General features: G+C 41.3%; 1 protein-coding gene across 1 annotated transcript in view; it reads right to left on the bottom strand.

Annotated features, from left to right (window-relative positions):
* Nucleotides 1–3483: 3483 nt before the first annotated feature.
* The window catches only part of trim62.1 (tripartite motif containing 62, tandem duplicate 1), a 33725-nt gene continuing 23124 nt past the window's right edge, over nt 3484–14084 (bottom strand). Inside the window, exons 4-6 of the mRNA XM_040115680.1 lie at nt 12288–12544; nt 9924–10039; nt 3484–6507 (exon numbers count right to left, since the gene is read on the bottom strand). Coding sequence (XP_039971614.1) covers nt 5957–6507; nt 9924–10039; nt 12288–12544 — 924 coding nt within the window. The 3' untranslated portion in view covers nt 3484–5956. The remainder of the gene's footprint in view (nt 6508–9923; nt 10040–12287; nt 12545–14084) is intronic.

Here is a 14084-nt window from a genome sequence, read left to right as displayed (position 1 = left end):
ACGCCAGAGGGCACTCCGGTACAACAACAGCGAGTACACACCCGATACCTTCAGGCGCCAGAGTGTGTGATAGATGAGCTTTAGGATGGAGAGGGATGAAGGGGATTCAGGAAAAGAAAGAAGAACAGACAAAAGTGTAATGAGTGCTGTGTTTTGGTGTGTCTGAGGATTTTTATGTTACATTGGGGAATGAGGACATTAAGGGGAAACATCCTAGCTGCTGTGAGTTTCCTCAGTCGTGAAGCTGTTACTGTTCAGTGCAGGAACCGTGCTCCATGAACGGTTAATAAAAAAAAAAAAGGCAGTGCAAAAGTTCAGATAAATAAGGCCAGCAGATTAAAACAGACCAGTAAATGAACTCAAAGATGCCGCCGTTTAATGTATTTATTCTCAAGGTTGGTCATGTTTTTGAATGTATGCGGAATAAAGAAAATAATAAGAAAAGCATCCTTTGATACATCCACCATCATAAATATACCAGGACACCAGGGAGTAGAGGGCTGAAACTAAAGATTATTTCCATTCTTAACAATCAATCAATGAAATGATTAATCTTTTAATCAGCCCAGAGTCACGTACATCTTCAAATTGCTTGTTTTGTCCAATCGGCATTCCACACCCAAATATATCTTATTTACAATAATATAAAAGAGAGAAAAGCAGCAAATCTTCACATCTTAGAAGCTGGAACAAGGACATGGGCTTAATAAACTACTTAAACCACTAATCAATTATTCATCATTTAATAGAAACAGTTATCAAAACAGTGTTCATCAATTATCAAAACAGTAGGTGATTCATTTTCCTTCTCTAAACTAGACTACTGATCAAAAGTGTTAGAACACTTTCACTTTTCCAGTTGTCACAGTGTCTCTGACATTAAAGCACAGAACAAATGAATAATGAAGATTAAAAAAAAAGAAAAAGGAATCATGGAATCTAAATTTTTAACTCATCCAGCGGCCGAACACACTTGCGACGTTCTTTCTAAAATTGAAATCGAATACTGCTCAAAAAGTTCATCCCAATACTTTTGCGGAAGTTTCCACAAACATGTTGGACTTGTGGTTTGCTTTGCTTTCACCTTCCGTCCGGTTCATCCCAAACCAGCTCCATGTGGTTTAAGTCTGAAGACTGTGCTGGTCTTCCGCCAGTCCGGTTCTGTGCTTCTAAAGTTTTGGGTCATTATCTTGCTGTAGGATGAACCTTCTGACCAACCAGTCTGTCCTCCTTTGTTACCTGTCTTTTTCTCACCATTCTGACAGAAATATACAGTAACTACCTGAAGAACAGCGTTGTCCTAATAAAGCATCAGAGGGTGAAGTAACACAGTCTGTTCCAACACGGCCTTTGTACAGACAGAGGGTTTGTAAGTTATCAACAAAAGTCGGGGCACCTATAGGAATTGTTTATGCCACCAGCATTATAGCAGTGGCTCTTGTTCTTTGACTGCCCCCCCCCAAAAAAGACGCAAGTGATGCCAAAAGTGAGCCTCCTACGCTTTCGCCTTTGGAGGGCCACATCAGCCTGGAATCAGATATGGGTCTCTCAAAGGAGAGCTCAGTGACTTTTTAATGGACACCGTCCCCTCAGCTAAAATATCTCTACCACAGGGTGGACACCTTCTCCTTGGATAAAAATATCTCTATCACAGGAGTGCTCTGAGAAAAGTGCCTAGAATCAATCAAAGCTGAGAATATGAGGCCACTTGTCCCGAGGGTCTGCTGTGAATAAATGGCCCTCAGCTTCAAACTGCAGTTTGGTGTGGAACAGCTGTAATCATGATGCTACAAGACTTAATTGCTCTGGAGTGTGAAATAATCAAGCAGCAGGGCACAAAGTTACCCAAAAAGCATAACTCTCTGCGGTTCTGGTGCAGTGTATGACTCATGTTCACTTTTGATCATGATTTCAAACTGTGTGACATTTTCTTCCTTTTTGGTTTAACAACCAGATTCATGCGTCACAGATGGGAAATGAAGAAGACCTATTGAAGGTGGCGGCTCACCCGCAGTGAGGGAACACTGAGCTCCAGCAGACATCTTTTTTATTCATCATGTCACACGCCTGGGCCTCAGCCTACGCCAAAATAGGGAACGATAATAAAAGATAGTTCACAACCTCCCACTGCTGGATAGCTTAGCAGAGCTGAGAGTTTGGCACATCTCAACTAAAATGTCTGGCACGAAACTCTTGCTGCACTGGAGCAGGTACTGACAAGCAGAGGCAAAGCCTCACCACATTTCAAATAGGGTTCAGTTTTAACTATGTTGATACTCTTCTTCACAAAGTTAAAGATCACGTGCACTCTCTGACTAAAGAAATAAAACATGAAAGCAGTGTCAGTATGAAAGCATTTATGTTTTCTACAGCAGTGGTTCTCAACCACTTTGGGTTGTGACCCTTTAAAGTTAACTCTTGACCCAAGGGTCACACATTTTCATGAGCTATGAGCGTTTGAAACAAAGCGTGATTTTTACCTTCTCAGATTGTTTTTAGCCCTGCAATCTCAGTCTGCCCACTGCTTTGGGCCAGGCTGAAATATCTCAGTGACTATTGGATAGATTACCCTTGAAACTTTGTACAGACATTTATGTTGACCAGGGGAAGAAGTCTGTTGACTTTGGCGATTCCTCTACTGTCACCAGGAAGTCATAGTTTTAATCTGTCCAATATTTTTGGTTTATATCAAATGCCTGCAAAGCTAATGACATTCCCTTCAGCCTTAGCTGTTCTTTGTGTTTGGTACTAATTAGCAAATATTAGCATGCTAACACACTAAACTAGAAAGGTGAACATACTAAACCATACACCTAATATACCTCATCATGTTGGGGCTGCCGTTGTTAGCGTTTTAGCCTGCTGATGTTAGCATTTACCTCAGAGCCCCACTAGCAGTGTTGTAGGCTCTTGGTCTTTTTTTGAAAATGTTTTATAGGCTTGAAGAAGTAAAACCATCCAGTATTTCACAAGAAAATAGCAAAGATAAGAGAAATGTCTGGAAAAAACTAATTTTATCAAGTAGATGGATAATTTTTTTTTCATCTCTCTAAAATTGTTTATCAGCTCTTATCCCTCTGTAAGTTTCAAACACCCAGGTTGGAAACTATGGATGCATCACTATCGACCCCAATACTTACCTTATTAATCAGGTATCTGCTATGACTTCCCTGATCAACATTATATACAGTTTCTTTGTCAATGTCATTATAAAATTCAGTTTTCAGTTACATTCAGTCATAGCTACTGCTACCTTAGGTTTAGTGCTGCAACAGTTTCTGGCTGGTTATCTACATAGAAATCATTCCAGTAAGTTCCACTCAGACTGGTGCACAGAGTTTGAATCTGGGAAAAAGAGATCACTGATATTGGATCAGCGCTCTGTGTAGGAACTGGGAGAGAAGACAATGGGATGGGTGATGCACAATGTTGATGCCCGTCCGAACCAGGACAAAGTTACAGAGACTGTCTGATTTTTCACAGTAATTTATTGTACATTAAAACATTTCCCACAAGCCTCCAGCAGCAAAAGCACACTAGAGTGTGTTCACACAATGATGGGTGCGCAGCGGCCATCATCAAAAGACACAATCGTCATTATAATCATTAAAAGTGTCATAGTTATCATCATCATTAAATTCATTTTAACCATTAGCGTCATCAGCATCACCAGTAACCCAACACAACCTCACGATAATCTCCGTCTTAATATTCAAACAGAAAGTCTAAATGAGGTCTGCAACACAGCAAACTGGGGTCAAATTTTAACATTTGTTTTAACCTGCATGAGCCCAGCTGGATTGGATTTACTTTGTATAGACATTTTAGATATTGATAGTGATAGATAGATTGAAAAGACATGATAACTGAATACTGTCCTGATTGTCTAAACTACACATTAATAAATAAATCTTTTGCCACAAAGCAAGCTCACCAAGTTATCTGGCTGAGTAATTCCCAGAAAATTTAATGAAATAAGCTGTGCCAGGTTCTACTCGGCAACATTACTCAGACAACCCCCTGCAGATCTGTGCAAGTTAAAACAAACACCAGGCATAACTTGACCCTAGTTTGCATCATACTGCACGTAGCGGAATTAGATCCTACAAGAATGAGGGCACTGCCCCAATTTTCTTTTACATGGACAACACAGACTACACACATACAAATGCAACGACGTACAGTGGCTAAGTAAGGGCGGAGTGAGGTGATCTTTTAGTTTTTCTTTTGTAGATTTCCCAAAGAAAAATATGTTAAGTTCTATCTGATTGCTAAGTATTTTGTAATAAACACTTTTGGCTACTGCATGGGTATGCTTTGAGAGGCAAATGGGCTTCATTAAGCACAACCAAAGCTGGATTTAAAATGATAGTTGTCGCAGGCCACTCAAACATACCCTTTACCATGCCCAACCACAGACGCGCACATCTCTCTCAGTATGCCGGACTTGGCTGAGGGACTAGAGTCTCTTAGAGCAGATTCTGCAGGACTTGTGTACAACTAATGACAAACAAGAGCACTTGAGGCACCTGGGGTGAAGAAATAAACATGACTGTGCCTCAGAGGAATTATCAACGATTCCGTCATTATGTAACACAGCAGCAGCCATGGGAATGCCAGGATGACATGATTGTGCTCAAGTCCCTCCATCCATCCATCTCCATTTTCCCTGGTAATTGCCAATTCCTAAAACATACAGCCTGAATTAATTTACATAAACGATGGAATTTAAAATAAGTGAGAACTTTTGGTCTCTGTAGCTTTTTTGAGCAATATTTCATCTTTAACTTTTCAGATTTTCACATCTGAGAACTTAGGCTTTTACAACCAGAGCTCTCTGTCTCATGTGGTTATCTACTAAGACTACATGATTTAAACAAAATGGTCAAACATTATGACTGGAAGCAGAAATGGACTTGAATTCAACAGTAAAGTGGACGAAAAACCCAAGGTATAGTGTATGCTGAAGGCTAACATAAGTTGTGGTTTTGGGGAAAGAGCAGAAACTTAAACATGAGCCAGCATGATGAGAGACTTAATCCTTTTAACCTTTGATACGCTATATACAAATATGAAATTCCTTAATCCATCAATAGCAGCACATTTCTGGACATCTTCCACCTCCAAACAGACCTTCCTATCACACCTGGGTAGGACTGGGCAGTGGATAGGGATGGGCAGCCTATGAACTACTTTTTCATTCATTTTCATTAGTTTTAAGTGACTTGGAAAATCGCTGGTGCACATAGAACAGGAGCTGTTCTTGAAATGACGAAGACTGAGCAGACACACGGATGTGTCCTATGGGAGAAACCAAGATCATGGTCTCAGACAGAAGTAAAAAGACCCAACAGACTTGACAAGTTCAGGGTGAACCGCTGAAAATGTGGGCAAACAAAAGCCAGAAATGAGGCGACAGTCAATCACATTCCACAAATAAAGCTAAGCCAACTGTACAGCACAGAGAAGACAAGTGACCAGTCTGCAGTGTCCACTTGCTTGAACAGAGAGGGGACGTCAAGTCTGACAAGCCTGGAGCTTGATAAGGGGAGTGGTGCCCCCTGGGATTGTGCAAGGTGGGCCTGGGACAGTCACTTTAAGAGCGGGAATCACTACCCCCCCCCCCCGACACGCTGCCGCAGACCCCAGAGGAGCCCAGGGGTCCCTCTGTCTCCATTTAGTGTCATCTTTTCAATGAAAGATGTGGAATGAGGCTCGAGCGCAGGCCGTTATCGTACGATCGTTTCAAGTCACAAAAAACAGCGCAGGTTTTAAGAGCAACATCAAGCACAATTCTTAACACTGAACTGAGAGAAATAAACATTTCAAACACCCTATTAAACATTTTTTGAACGGATTTCTTTAATATCTTTTGAAACCTACACAAGTCCTGTGAATTCAGCTATGATGGATTCATCTGTCAGGACAATCACGACCTCAGATAAACGTGGAGCTCTTAAAGGCGTACAGTGTTGATTCGCAATGGCTGCACGTTCTTGCCGTTAGCATGGCTCTGGCCAGGGCTGAAATAGGGGAAGACCTTGGCGGGGAATTTCTCTCGGTACGTGTAGAGCCAGGACATGTCGTCTGCGTTGTAGAAGATGAGCAGACCTTTTGGGTAGTCCAGGTACACCCCCACCTTCTCCAGCTTGCTCTTGACATTGAGGCGGGTCCAGGGCTCGGTGCAGGCACTGTACTGGTTCCCGTCGTGCATGACGATGCAGTAGAAGCCACGACTGGGCTGGATCTGGATGCTGCCCTTACGACTGACTGTCTCACTGGCCACACCGATCATCCACTGGGTCTTCTCCGACACCATCACTTCCCAGTAATGGACACCTGAGGCAAAGCCCTCTGCGCCCAGAACAGACACCTCCACATCAAAACGGCGCGGGGAGTCCTGCAGCGGCTGCGGATGGAGATTCCCGTAGGCCACGATAGTACAGTCGTCTGAGAGGATCAGTCTTTGGTGGGCTGTGATGGGGTCGAGGGTCAATGCTGCTGGCACTGAGGAAGGCAAGAAAAGGGAGACTCAGCATTTAGTTTTAAATACTGTGGAGAGACAAAAATCGGCCGAGATAAACAGGATACGCCGTAAGTTAGTAGAAAAAAACAAAAACAAATGGATCAGTATGTTATGACAGCGTCATTCTAGGAGCCTCATTCTTCTTTACTGTTGCAGATGCTGTGTGAACAGTTTTATGCTGAGACAATAGAACTGAGCGGATATCTGAAATGCTCCAAGTGAAACGATTTCATCACAGGCAGCTGATTAAAAAAGAAAAGACACCGTCTGAATGGAAAATATAAACTGCAGATTATATATTTTGACCATGATGGCGCTGAAAATTTTATATACATGCCTCTGAGGTTTCTGCCTCCATCGTATAGGGCGATCCACGCAGAAAACCCTTTCTGAGGGTGACGTCCGTCACTGACTGGACTCACAGAGCAGGTACACTTCCATTTTATTGAATGTATCAGTCCACATAAATTCTGTGTGTTGGGAGTCACCACATGACCCCCTTGTGTTTCTTTGTGCTCCATTTCTATTTTTTTCCCTGGTGCACATATTTGAGCATAATTCCCACAGGCAGCTGTTCAAAATCTCCTGCTGTTTATATACTGTGAGCTTATTTCTGCCGTCTGATTAAGGCACCAATCACGATAACCTTTCTGGTTTCAAATTATATTTCGTACGCTATAGCGGGAAATGAAATGAAATAAAAATCAGTGAGACAATAAATGAAAACTGTGCCTTTTTTTTCCTGTACCCTCCTCATGGAGGCTACCTCAAAACACAGACCTAACTGTGCAGCTTTCATTGGAACTCCTTAGTACCAAAAAATCCCCTGGTATTATCCAGACTAAAGAGGAAAATGACAATGGAAATGTTGTTCCAAGTAGGACAGTATTCCAGTTAAACTGTTTATTCATGTACTGGACGGACGCTTTGGGCAGACGCCCTACTGTCAGTGTGCAAACAGGCAACAACTCTGTTGCACGAAGCGTCTGTCAAATGCATGAAAAAGCTATTTAAGTGTAGTGCTGTCCTACTCCTGATTTTTTATTTTTATTTTTTAGGGACCCTGCACCCGTCTATACATCCTGGGGTTGACTGTGTCGATTCATTATCTTTTTTTAGTTTTTCTAAATGTTCTTGTTCATTGCTTCACAAACAAAAGTCCTTTCACCCCCATTGTATAGAAATGTCAGAGACAGATATCAGATAAAACCTCGACAATTAAACCAAAACTATCTCCATGTCAAAATACCACTAGTGGTACTGAAATGAGATGATATGTTTTTTATAATTTGGCTGAACCCTTTAGGACCAACAACCTGGTGGAAACATTACAGTGTGTGTGTGTGTGTGTGTGTGTGTGTGTGTGGATATATATCACTACTGCCATAGTTAGAGGAGGTGATCAAAGCCATGCCCTGCAGTAAAAGATGACGGATGGCTTGTTATTATATGGCACACCCAGCTCCTGCTCCGCTCTTATTTCAGGAAAATGAAACAAGGAGTTCTGCAATGAGCTTGACTGTGAGTACAACACGATACATTTTTTATAATCTGTTTTTACCTTCATGCATAAACTAGAGTCTTTTATAGTCAAGTGCTCTCCTGAGTCTGATAGGGTAGCTCAGTTGGAGCAATATCAGACCCTGCAGAGAGTGCAAACAATACAGTGAAGAAGTAATTACAGCGAAAGGGTGGAGCAGCTCCAGCTTGCTCCACAGGCTCCAGGCTGGTAGGAGGCTGTTTCTTGGTGCAGTTATGTGTTTTTTTTTTTTTTTTGGGGGGGGGGGTCTGTGCCCATGTCTGCTGTAAGCATTTGGTTATAAGGGAACCAGCAGGCTGAACAATAACGGCTTGTCCCCTTTGCTCTATTTAACATCAAGGAGACTCAGGAAAGTAGAGGAAAGGCATCTTTCCAGTTCCTCTATATTTATGAGCTGGGATAAGTGGAGGTGAAATGTCTGGCGGGTGGCCAGCGGACAGGAAAATGCCTTCTCCAGTCAGTGACATCTCCAGTGTTTTTCCACAATCAAGTCATTAAAATTTCATAACCTGAGTGCTTCTTTGTGCCATGTGGAGAAACATTCAAGCATACACACATCTACGGAGAAGCCATTGTACCTGCTGAACATGGGGGGTGCTGGACCAGAGTGCCCGGTAGTTATTCCCGCTAACCCATCAGTGACAGTGATGGCTGATGGATGATGGGAGGAATGTCTTTGTTGCGTCTCTGGCAACCGCTGGTGATGGATTGTAACCAATTTTTCCATTTGACAGCCACTCAAGGGAGGCCAAAAACCGACTGGCCTCCCTTCAGCCAGTGGCGAGCTAATTTGGGAGGATTGATTGGGGGAGTAAAAAATTCCTCAGCACATTATTTTAAATTATCTCCCGTGATAAAGTGATAGCTGTAGGTCAGAGGAGGTAGAGCTCCTCTTGGCACTGTTGACCGCAGAAGGGCATCACGGCCCTCCAGCTCCGACCACCCTTTCTCATCCGAGGATGGGAAAAAAACTCAAAAGCCTCTTCACAATTTTAATACTGGGCAGGATTAGTTCCTACAAACTGAATTTCTCAATTATTTTGCTACTGAGGGAAAATTAGAGAATCAAACAGTTTTTAAAAGGAACAGTTTGACGTTTAGGAAAAATATGGTTGTTTTTGCTCTCTTACTGAGAGTTAGATGAGAAGATCAATTCCACTCTCATATTTGTCCATTAAATATGAAGCTCAAGTCAGGAGACCGCTACCTTAGCTAGAACAAAGTCTAGAAACAAGGGAAGACAGCTAGCCTGACTCTGTCCAAAGGTAACAAAATTTCACCTACTATCACCTCTAAAGCTCGTTAATCAACACTTTATATATCTTGTTTGTTTAATATGTTCAAAAGCCAAAGTGTAATCAACACTTTGTGGTTTAATGAGAGGTCACCATCACTGTACCTGGCCAAGATATAACTGTCTTTAAAACCACAATTTAAAAAAAAACAAAAACATGCTGAACAAAAGTTATGTGTGTGTTGTTTTTACATTTTTTTCTTACATTGTAGTTTTTGGAAAGATTAAGCAAACAAGATATAACATGTGTGCTAGAGAGCTTTAGATGTGCTGGTAGGCAGATTTAGTCACTTTCAGACAGAGCCAGACTAGTGGTTAGCCCTAATTTCCAGTCTTCATGGTTAGTCAAGGTAACCGTACATCTTTAATGTTATATTTAACGGAAAGATGTGTGAATGGTATCTTCTAACTCTTGGCAATAAAAGTAAATAAGAGTACTTCCCAAAATGCTGAAATATTCCTTTAACAACGGCAGTACTTTAAACTAGATTCCGTGCTGAATATTTACTCACTCCCATGCTAAATTACACACATCTCATGTTCCACTAATGTTCACGTTGTACCTGGTGAAACATCCTGGAAGAGTGACTTCCAGATTGTGTACTGTAAGGGCCCCATGTACTTGGATGTTGGGAAGTCTTCATACGTCAGATTGGTCTCATGAATCTTCCCTTTAATCCTGCGACAGAGAAAACAGATCAGTCTCAATCCAATTTGCTCCTTTTTCCAATAACGTTGCCTCTTATTCAACCCACAATGTCGATGCTTCAAGTTATTAATCTGGCTTGTGTCTCTGAACTGTGCTGTTACCGACATTAACCAGCTTAAAAACTGCCTCATGAATCTCCAGCAACACAGATGAATCTAACAGAAAAGGGGTGCAGGGGGGTTCAGCTCTAACCCCATTACAATATGATTCAGTATGAAGAACCTCCATATTAATCACTCAGTGCACTCCTACATGTAGTCCAGAGTTCAGGCAAGACACTGAGTGGGCTGCTTACCATATTGAAATCCTCGCAATCACACCACAGTATATTGAAAAATGGAGCTTACATAAAGTACATGTCCTGTAATATCAGACCGCTTGTGATTTACTGCCTGAAGATAAGGGATGAAATAGCGAATACTCCAATTTTTCTTCAAGTACCATTTCTAGGGTGATCCAGCATTCCAATTTTTTGAATAATACAAGTTCTTCTGGTGTTTTTCTTGTGCCAAAGTGTGACTTTAAGATCTTTCATTACAAGACACAATAATGAAACCATCACAGTCCACTTGAACTAGAAGATATATAGATGGGTGGGTAAAAGTGCTGAGCCACTTCAAGCCACCAGAACAGTTCCAGTGCTCTTTTGCATTGACTCTACAAGTCTGTGGACTTCTTCAAGAGAGATGAACACCATTTATCCAAAATCTATTTTTTCATTCTGTGTTCTGATGAACAGCATGTTCTTTGATTTTGTTTTGTCGTCTTTTTGTATGTCTTATTGGTTTCTGTTTAATGGATAAAATTAACATGCCAATGGATTGCAGATGAAAATTAGCAGCATGTTGAGGTTAATTAATGTGTGTCATCCCTAATAAATAAATGAATTAAGTAAAGTAAAGTGCCATTTATCTTGTCAGTCCCAAATCTCCCACTAGTGTCATGCATCCATTCAGTGGCCTCATGTGCCCTACATTCAGGAATCTGCATTTGTTATGTTTCTCCACTAATTTAAGAGTTTTTTCCTTTAATTTGTCACCCGTCTGCACTTTAATATTGATCGTGTGACATTAACACTGATATGATGACACAAGACTGTTCCTGCATTGTGGTCAGTGCAATGTGGTGACAAAGTTTAATGAGGATTGTCATTGCTTGGTCATTAAAGCTGGACTACAGGCTGGGTATAATTTACTGACCTGCTCTATAGGGTGTGCAACATTTGAAAATTTACAATACCAGAGTTTTCATACTGATAAGAAATCCAGACCAAGCCTTTTTCAGTATCTAAATTTGAAAAATACTGTAACTTATTTTTTTCCCATGCAACAAAACATGCTCCAATGTTTAATTTTCTGTTAACACAAGCTATCGCACAAGTACTTTAGCTACTTAAAAAAAAAACAAGTCCTAAATTACCATGGTTTGCTTATTTCCTGATTTGGTTGAAAATATAAGATATAAAATATAATATAATAATGAAAGGATTAAATGCATGCATTCAACACCTGACAGTTTTTGACTGTTGGTGTCAAAGATGCTACATTTTGATGCTCAGAAAGTATTGAGGAACACCAAGCCCTACTTATCTCCTGGGACTGTTCTAGTTGAGTGAAGCGTTCAGTGGTTATACCTGCTTAGGCAGTAAATCTACACAAACAATTTGTTCTCAGACAGTATATTCACCACCCCAAGTTTTGATTAAAAATACTTAAAACTTCAAAAAAAACTTTTAAAAAACTGAAACTGTAACATAGACGTGTCATTACATCAAAGATGTTGTGCTGTTTAAATCTGTCAGCCTCGCTAGCTGTATATCCAACCTCATTAAGCAGCTCTATGATATTAAACTGTTCAATTAAATCGTCCTCAAGTACCCCGCCCTGATTAAACGTTGCAGCTGGTTTATTTCAGGCCTAATACTCCATCTGTTCAGGGATTATCTGATGCTGTTGCTCAAATTTTTTCTACAAAACGTAAGCAGCCTTATGTTTAGAACAAGCAGAACACAAATTTGGCAAGTTACCAAGTATTATCATTAGAACAATTTTACTCCCAGTTATTCTAAGGTTAGATAAAGTGTTGACGCATGACCTGAGTGGTAACACATGATACTTCTTGGACCAAAAGTGTTTACAACCGCATTATTTTTTTTTCTTATGGGACTGCAGTGACGAAACTGGGACTATTTTTTGCAGACTCAGGGCAGGTGAAGCACCTCTCAGATGTGACGGCTACTCCCTCCAGGAAGTCGTGTCGTCCTGACTCGTTGAGGCGCTCCTGCAGGATCTGGATGCCCTCCTTGACGTCGCGCAGCTGCTGACTGTAGCGCTGGATCTTGTGCTCAATGTCGGCGAGCTTGCGGGCTGTATCCATCTCCAGCTCCTCCAGCATGCTCTTCTGACGCTCGCGCAGGAAACGGTGGAGGCGCTCAAATGCGTCGCCGATGGTCGCACGCAGACTCTTGGCTGAAGACTTAAACACAGAGGCAAAAGACTGTTTACTTAAGAAAAAAAAAATTTAAATTCTGGGATATTTATAACTGCCATTAGAAACAGACTTTATACTGTAGTGAGTGTTTCGGTCACAATAGCCTGACTTAACTAGTGGTAGCAAGGCTCAGTAATTCAAGAGCTTACAAAGTGCTCTAAATTGTGTTAATATCAAATGAACATTTATTCATTGATTTGGCTTGTAGATGTATTGATTTACGTGGCTCTCTGAAAACTTTGAAAGTACAACCTTCCACAGAGAAAATACAGAAGCTTTTAAACTGATACAGTGAGGAGAACCAAACAAAAACAACAACAAGAAAAAAGGGAAGAAAAAAGCCGAAGCCATTACACACAAAGTCAAACACTTTGCAAGGAACAGCAAACGGAGCTGAAGAGCTGAAGAAGAAAAATGGGAAGTCGGACATCCAAGAGAATGAATCATCTGAGTGTTAGCAGTCTGAGTTTTGTAGAGACAGAACAAAGGGGTGCGACGTGAAAACCCTGTAAAAATGCACAGAGAGGAGCAGGAACAACAACTGGACATCATTCAGACATTTTGCTACATCTTTCCTTGTCTGTCTCTAACAGTCATCATTTTAAAGAAAAATTTGAACTTGTGTTTGATTTAAAAAAAAAAAAAAAATCCAAACCAAAGAGCAACTGAGAATGTGATAAAATGAATGACTACTGAATCACAGTGAAATTGATCTGAACAAGATTTCAGATGAATCTTGTTTGTATGAACCTTCGATGAATAACGCAATTTTTCTCTGATGGGTATTTCATCTGCTCCTCTGATCCTTTCAGGAGGAGCTGGATTTAGAAACTATGATCTTAGGTTTAATTACACTTGCATAAAAATTCAATCAATCCCCGTCAAACTGCAGGCATGTTTCTTCTGTTCTCACAGAGACCAGGGGCAGGTTTTCTCACTCTGCATGTGGGAACCTATTCAGAAGACTATTACTCTGAAAGTATGAGAGCCGTGACATTCAGGTGGACTGGACCCCAGCCCTCCTACCCACTTTAGAGTTAAATGTGGTGGTAAGGAGGAGGACTACTGCAGCAGCCTGGCTATAAGTCTCCGCGACGTGTCTGCTGCTTTAGCCCAGCAGGCCGTGATAGCACCAAGAGGAAGTCTGCAGCCCTTGGAGACAGGACGCTGGCTACCTTTCGGGGAAGCATGTGATTATCAAGAGAATCCACGGTGGGCAAGTGAACAGGACAAAATGTCTATCCTACAGATGGAGATCCTCCCAAGCGCACAGCCAAGGACTCTAACTGGAGTGCAAGGAAGGGACATCCAGTTAAAAGGGAGCTGAGCTGCTGCAGTGCTTCCTTCTCATTCTTAGTACAGGAACTGAGATGCAGCTCAGTCTAACATTAAAGGGGATCTCCAATGATTTTACACATCTAAGTCTGTCTACAGGTCTAGGGGAGTACTACTAAATATGGGTAAAAAAGCGGTATGAAGTCTTTTGCTCCAGAGAGAGCTGTGTGAAACCTGATAAATTACCTCA

The sequence above is a fragment of the Xiphias gladius genome, chromosome 21 (assembly GCF_016859285.1).
Source record: "Xiphias gladius isolate SHS-SW01 ecotype Sanya breed wild chromosome 21, ASM1685928v1, whole genome shotgun sequence".
NCBI classification, from domain to species: Eukaryota; Metazoa; Chordata; class Actinopteri; order Istiophoriformes; family Xiphiidae; genus Xiphias; species Xiphias gladius.
The sequence above is the reverse complement of the archived record's forward strand: the minus strand, read 5'-3'. Positions and strand labels throughout refer to the sequence as shown.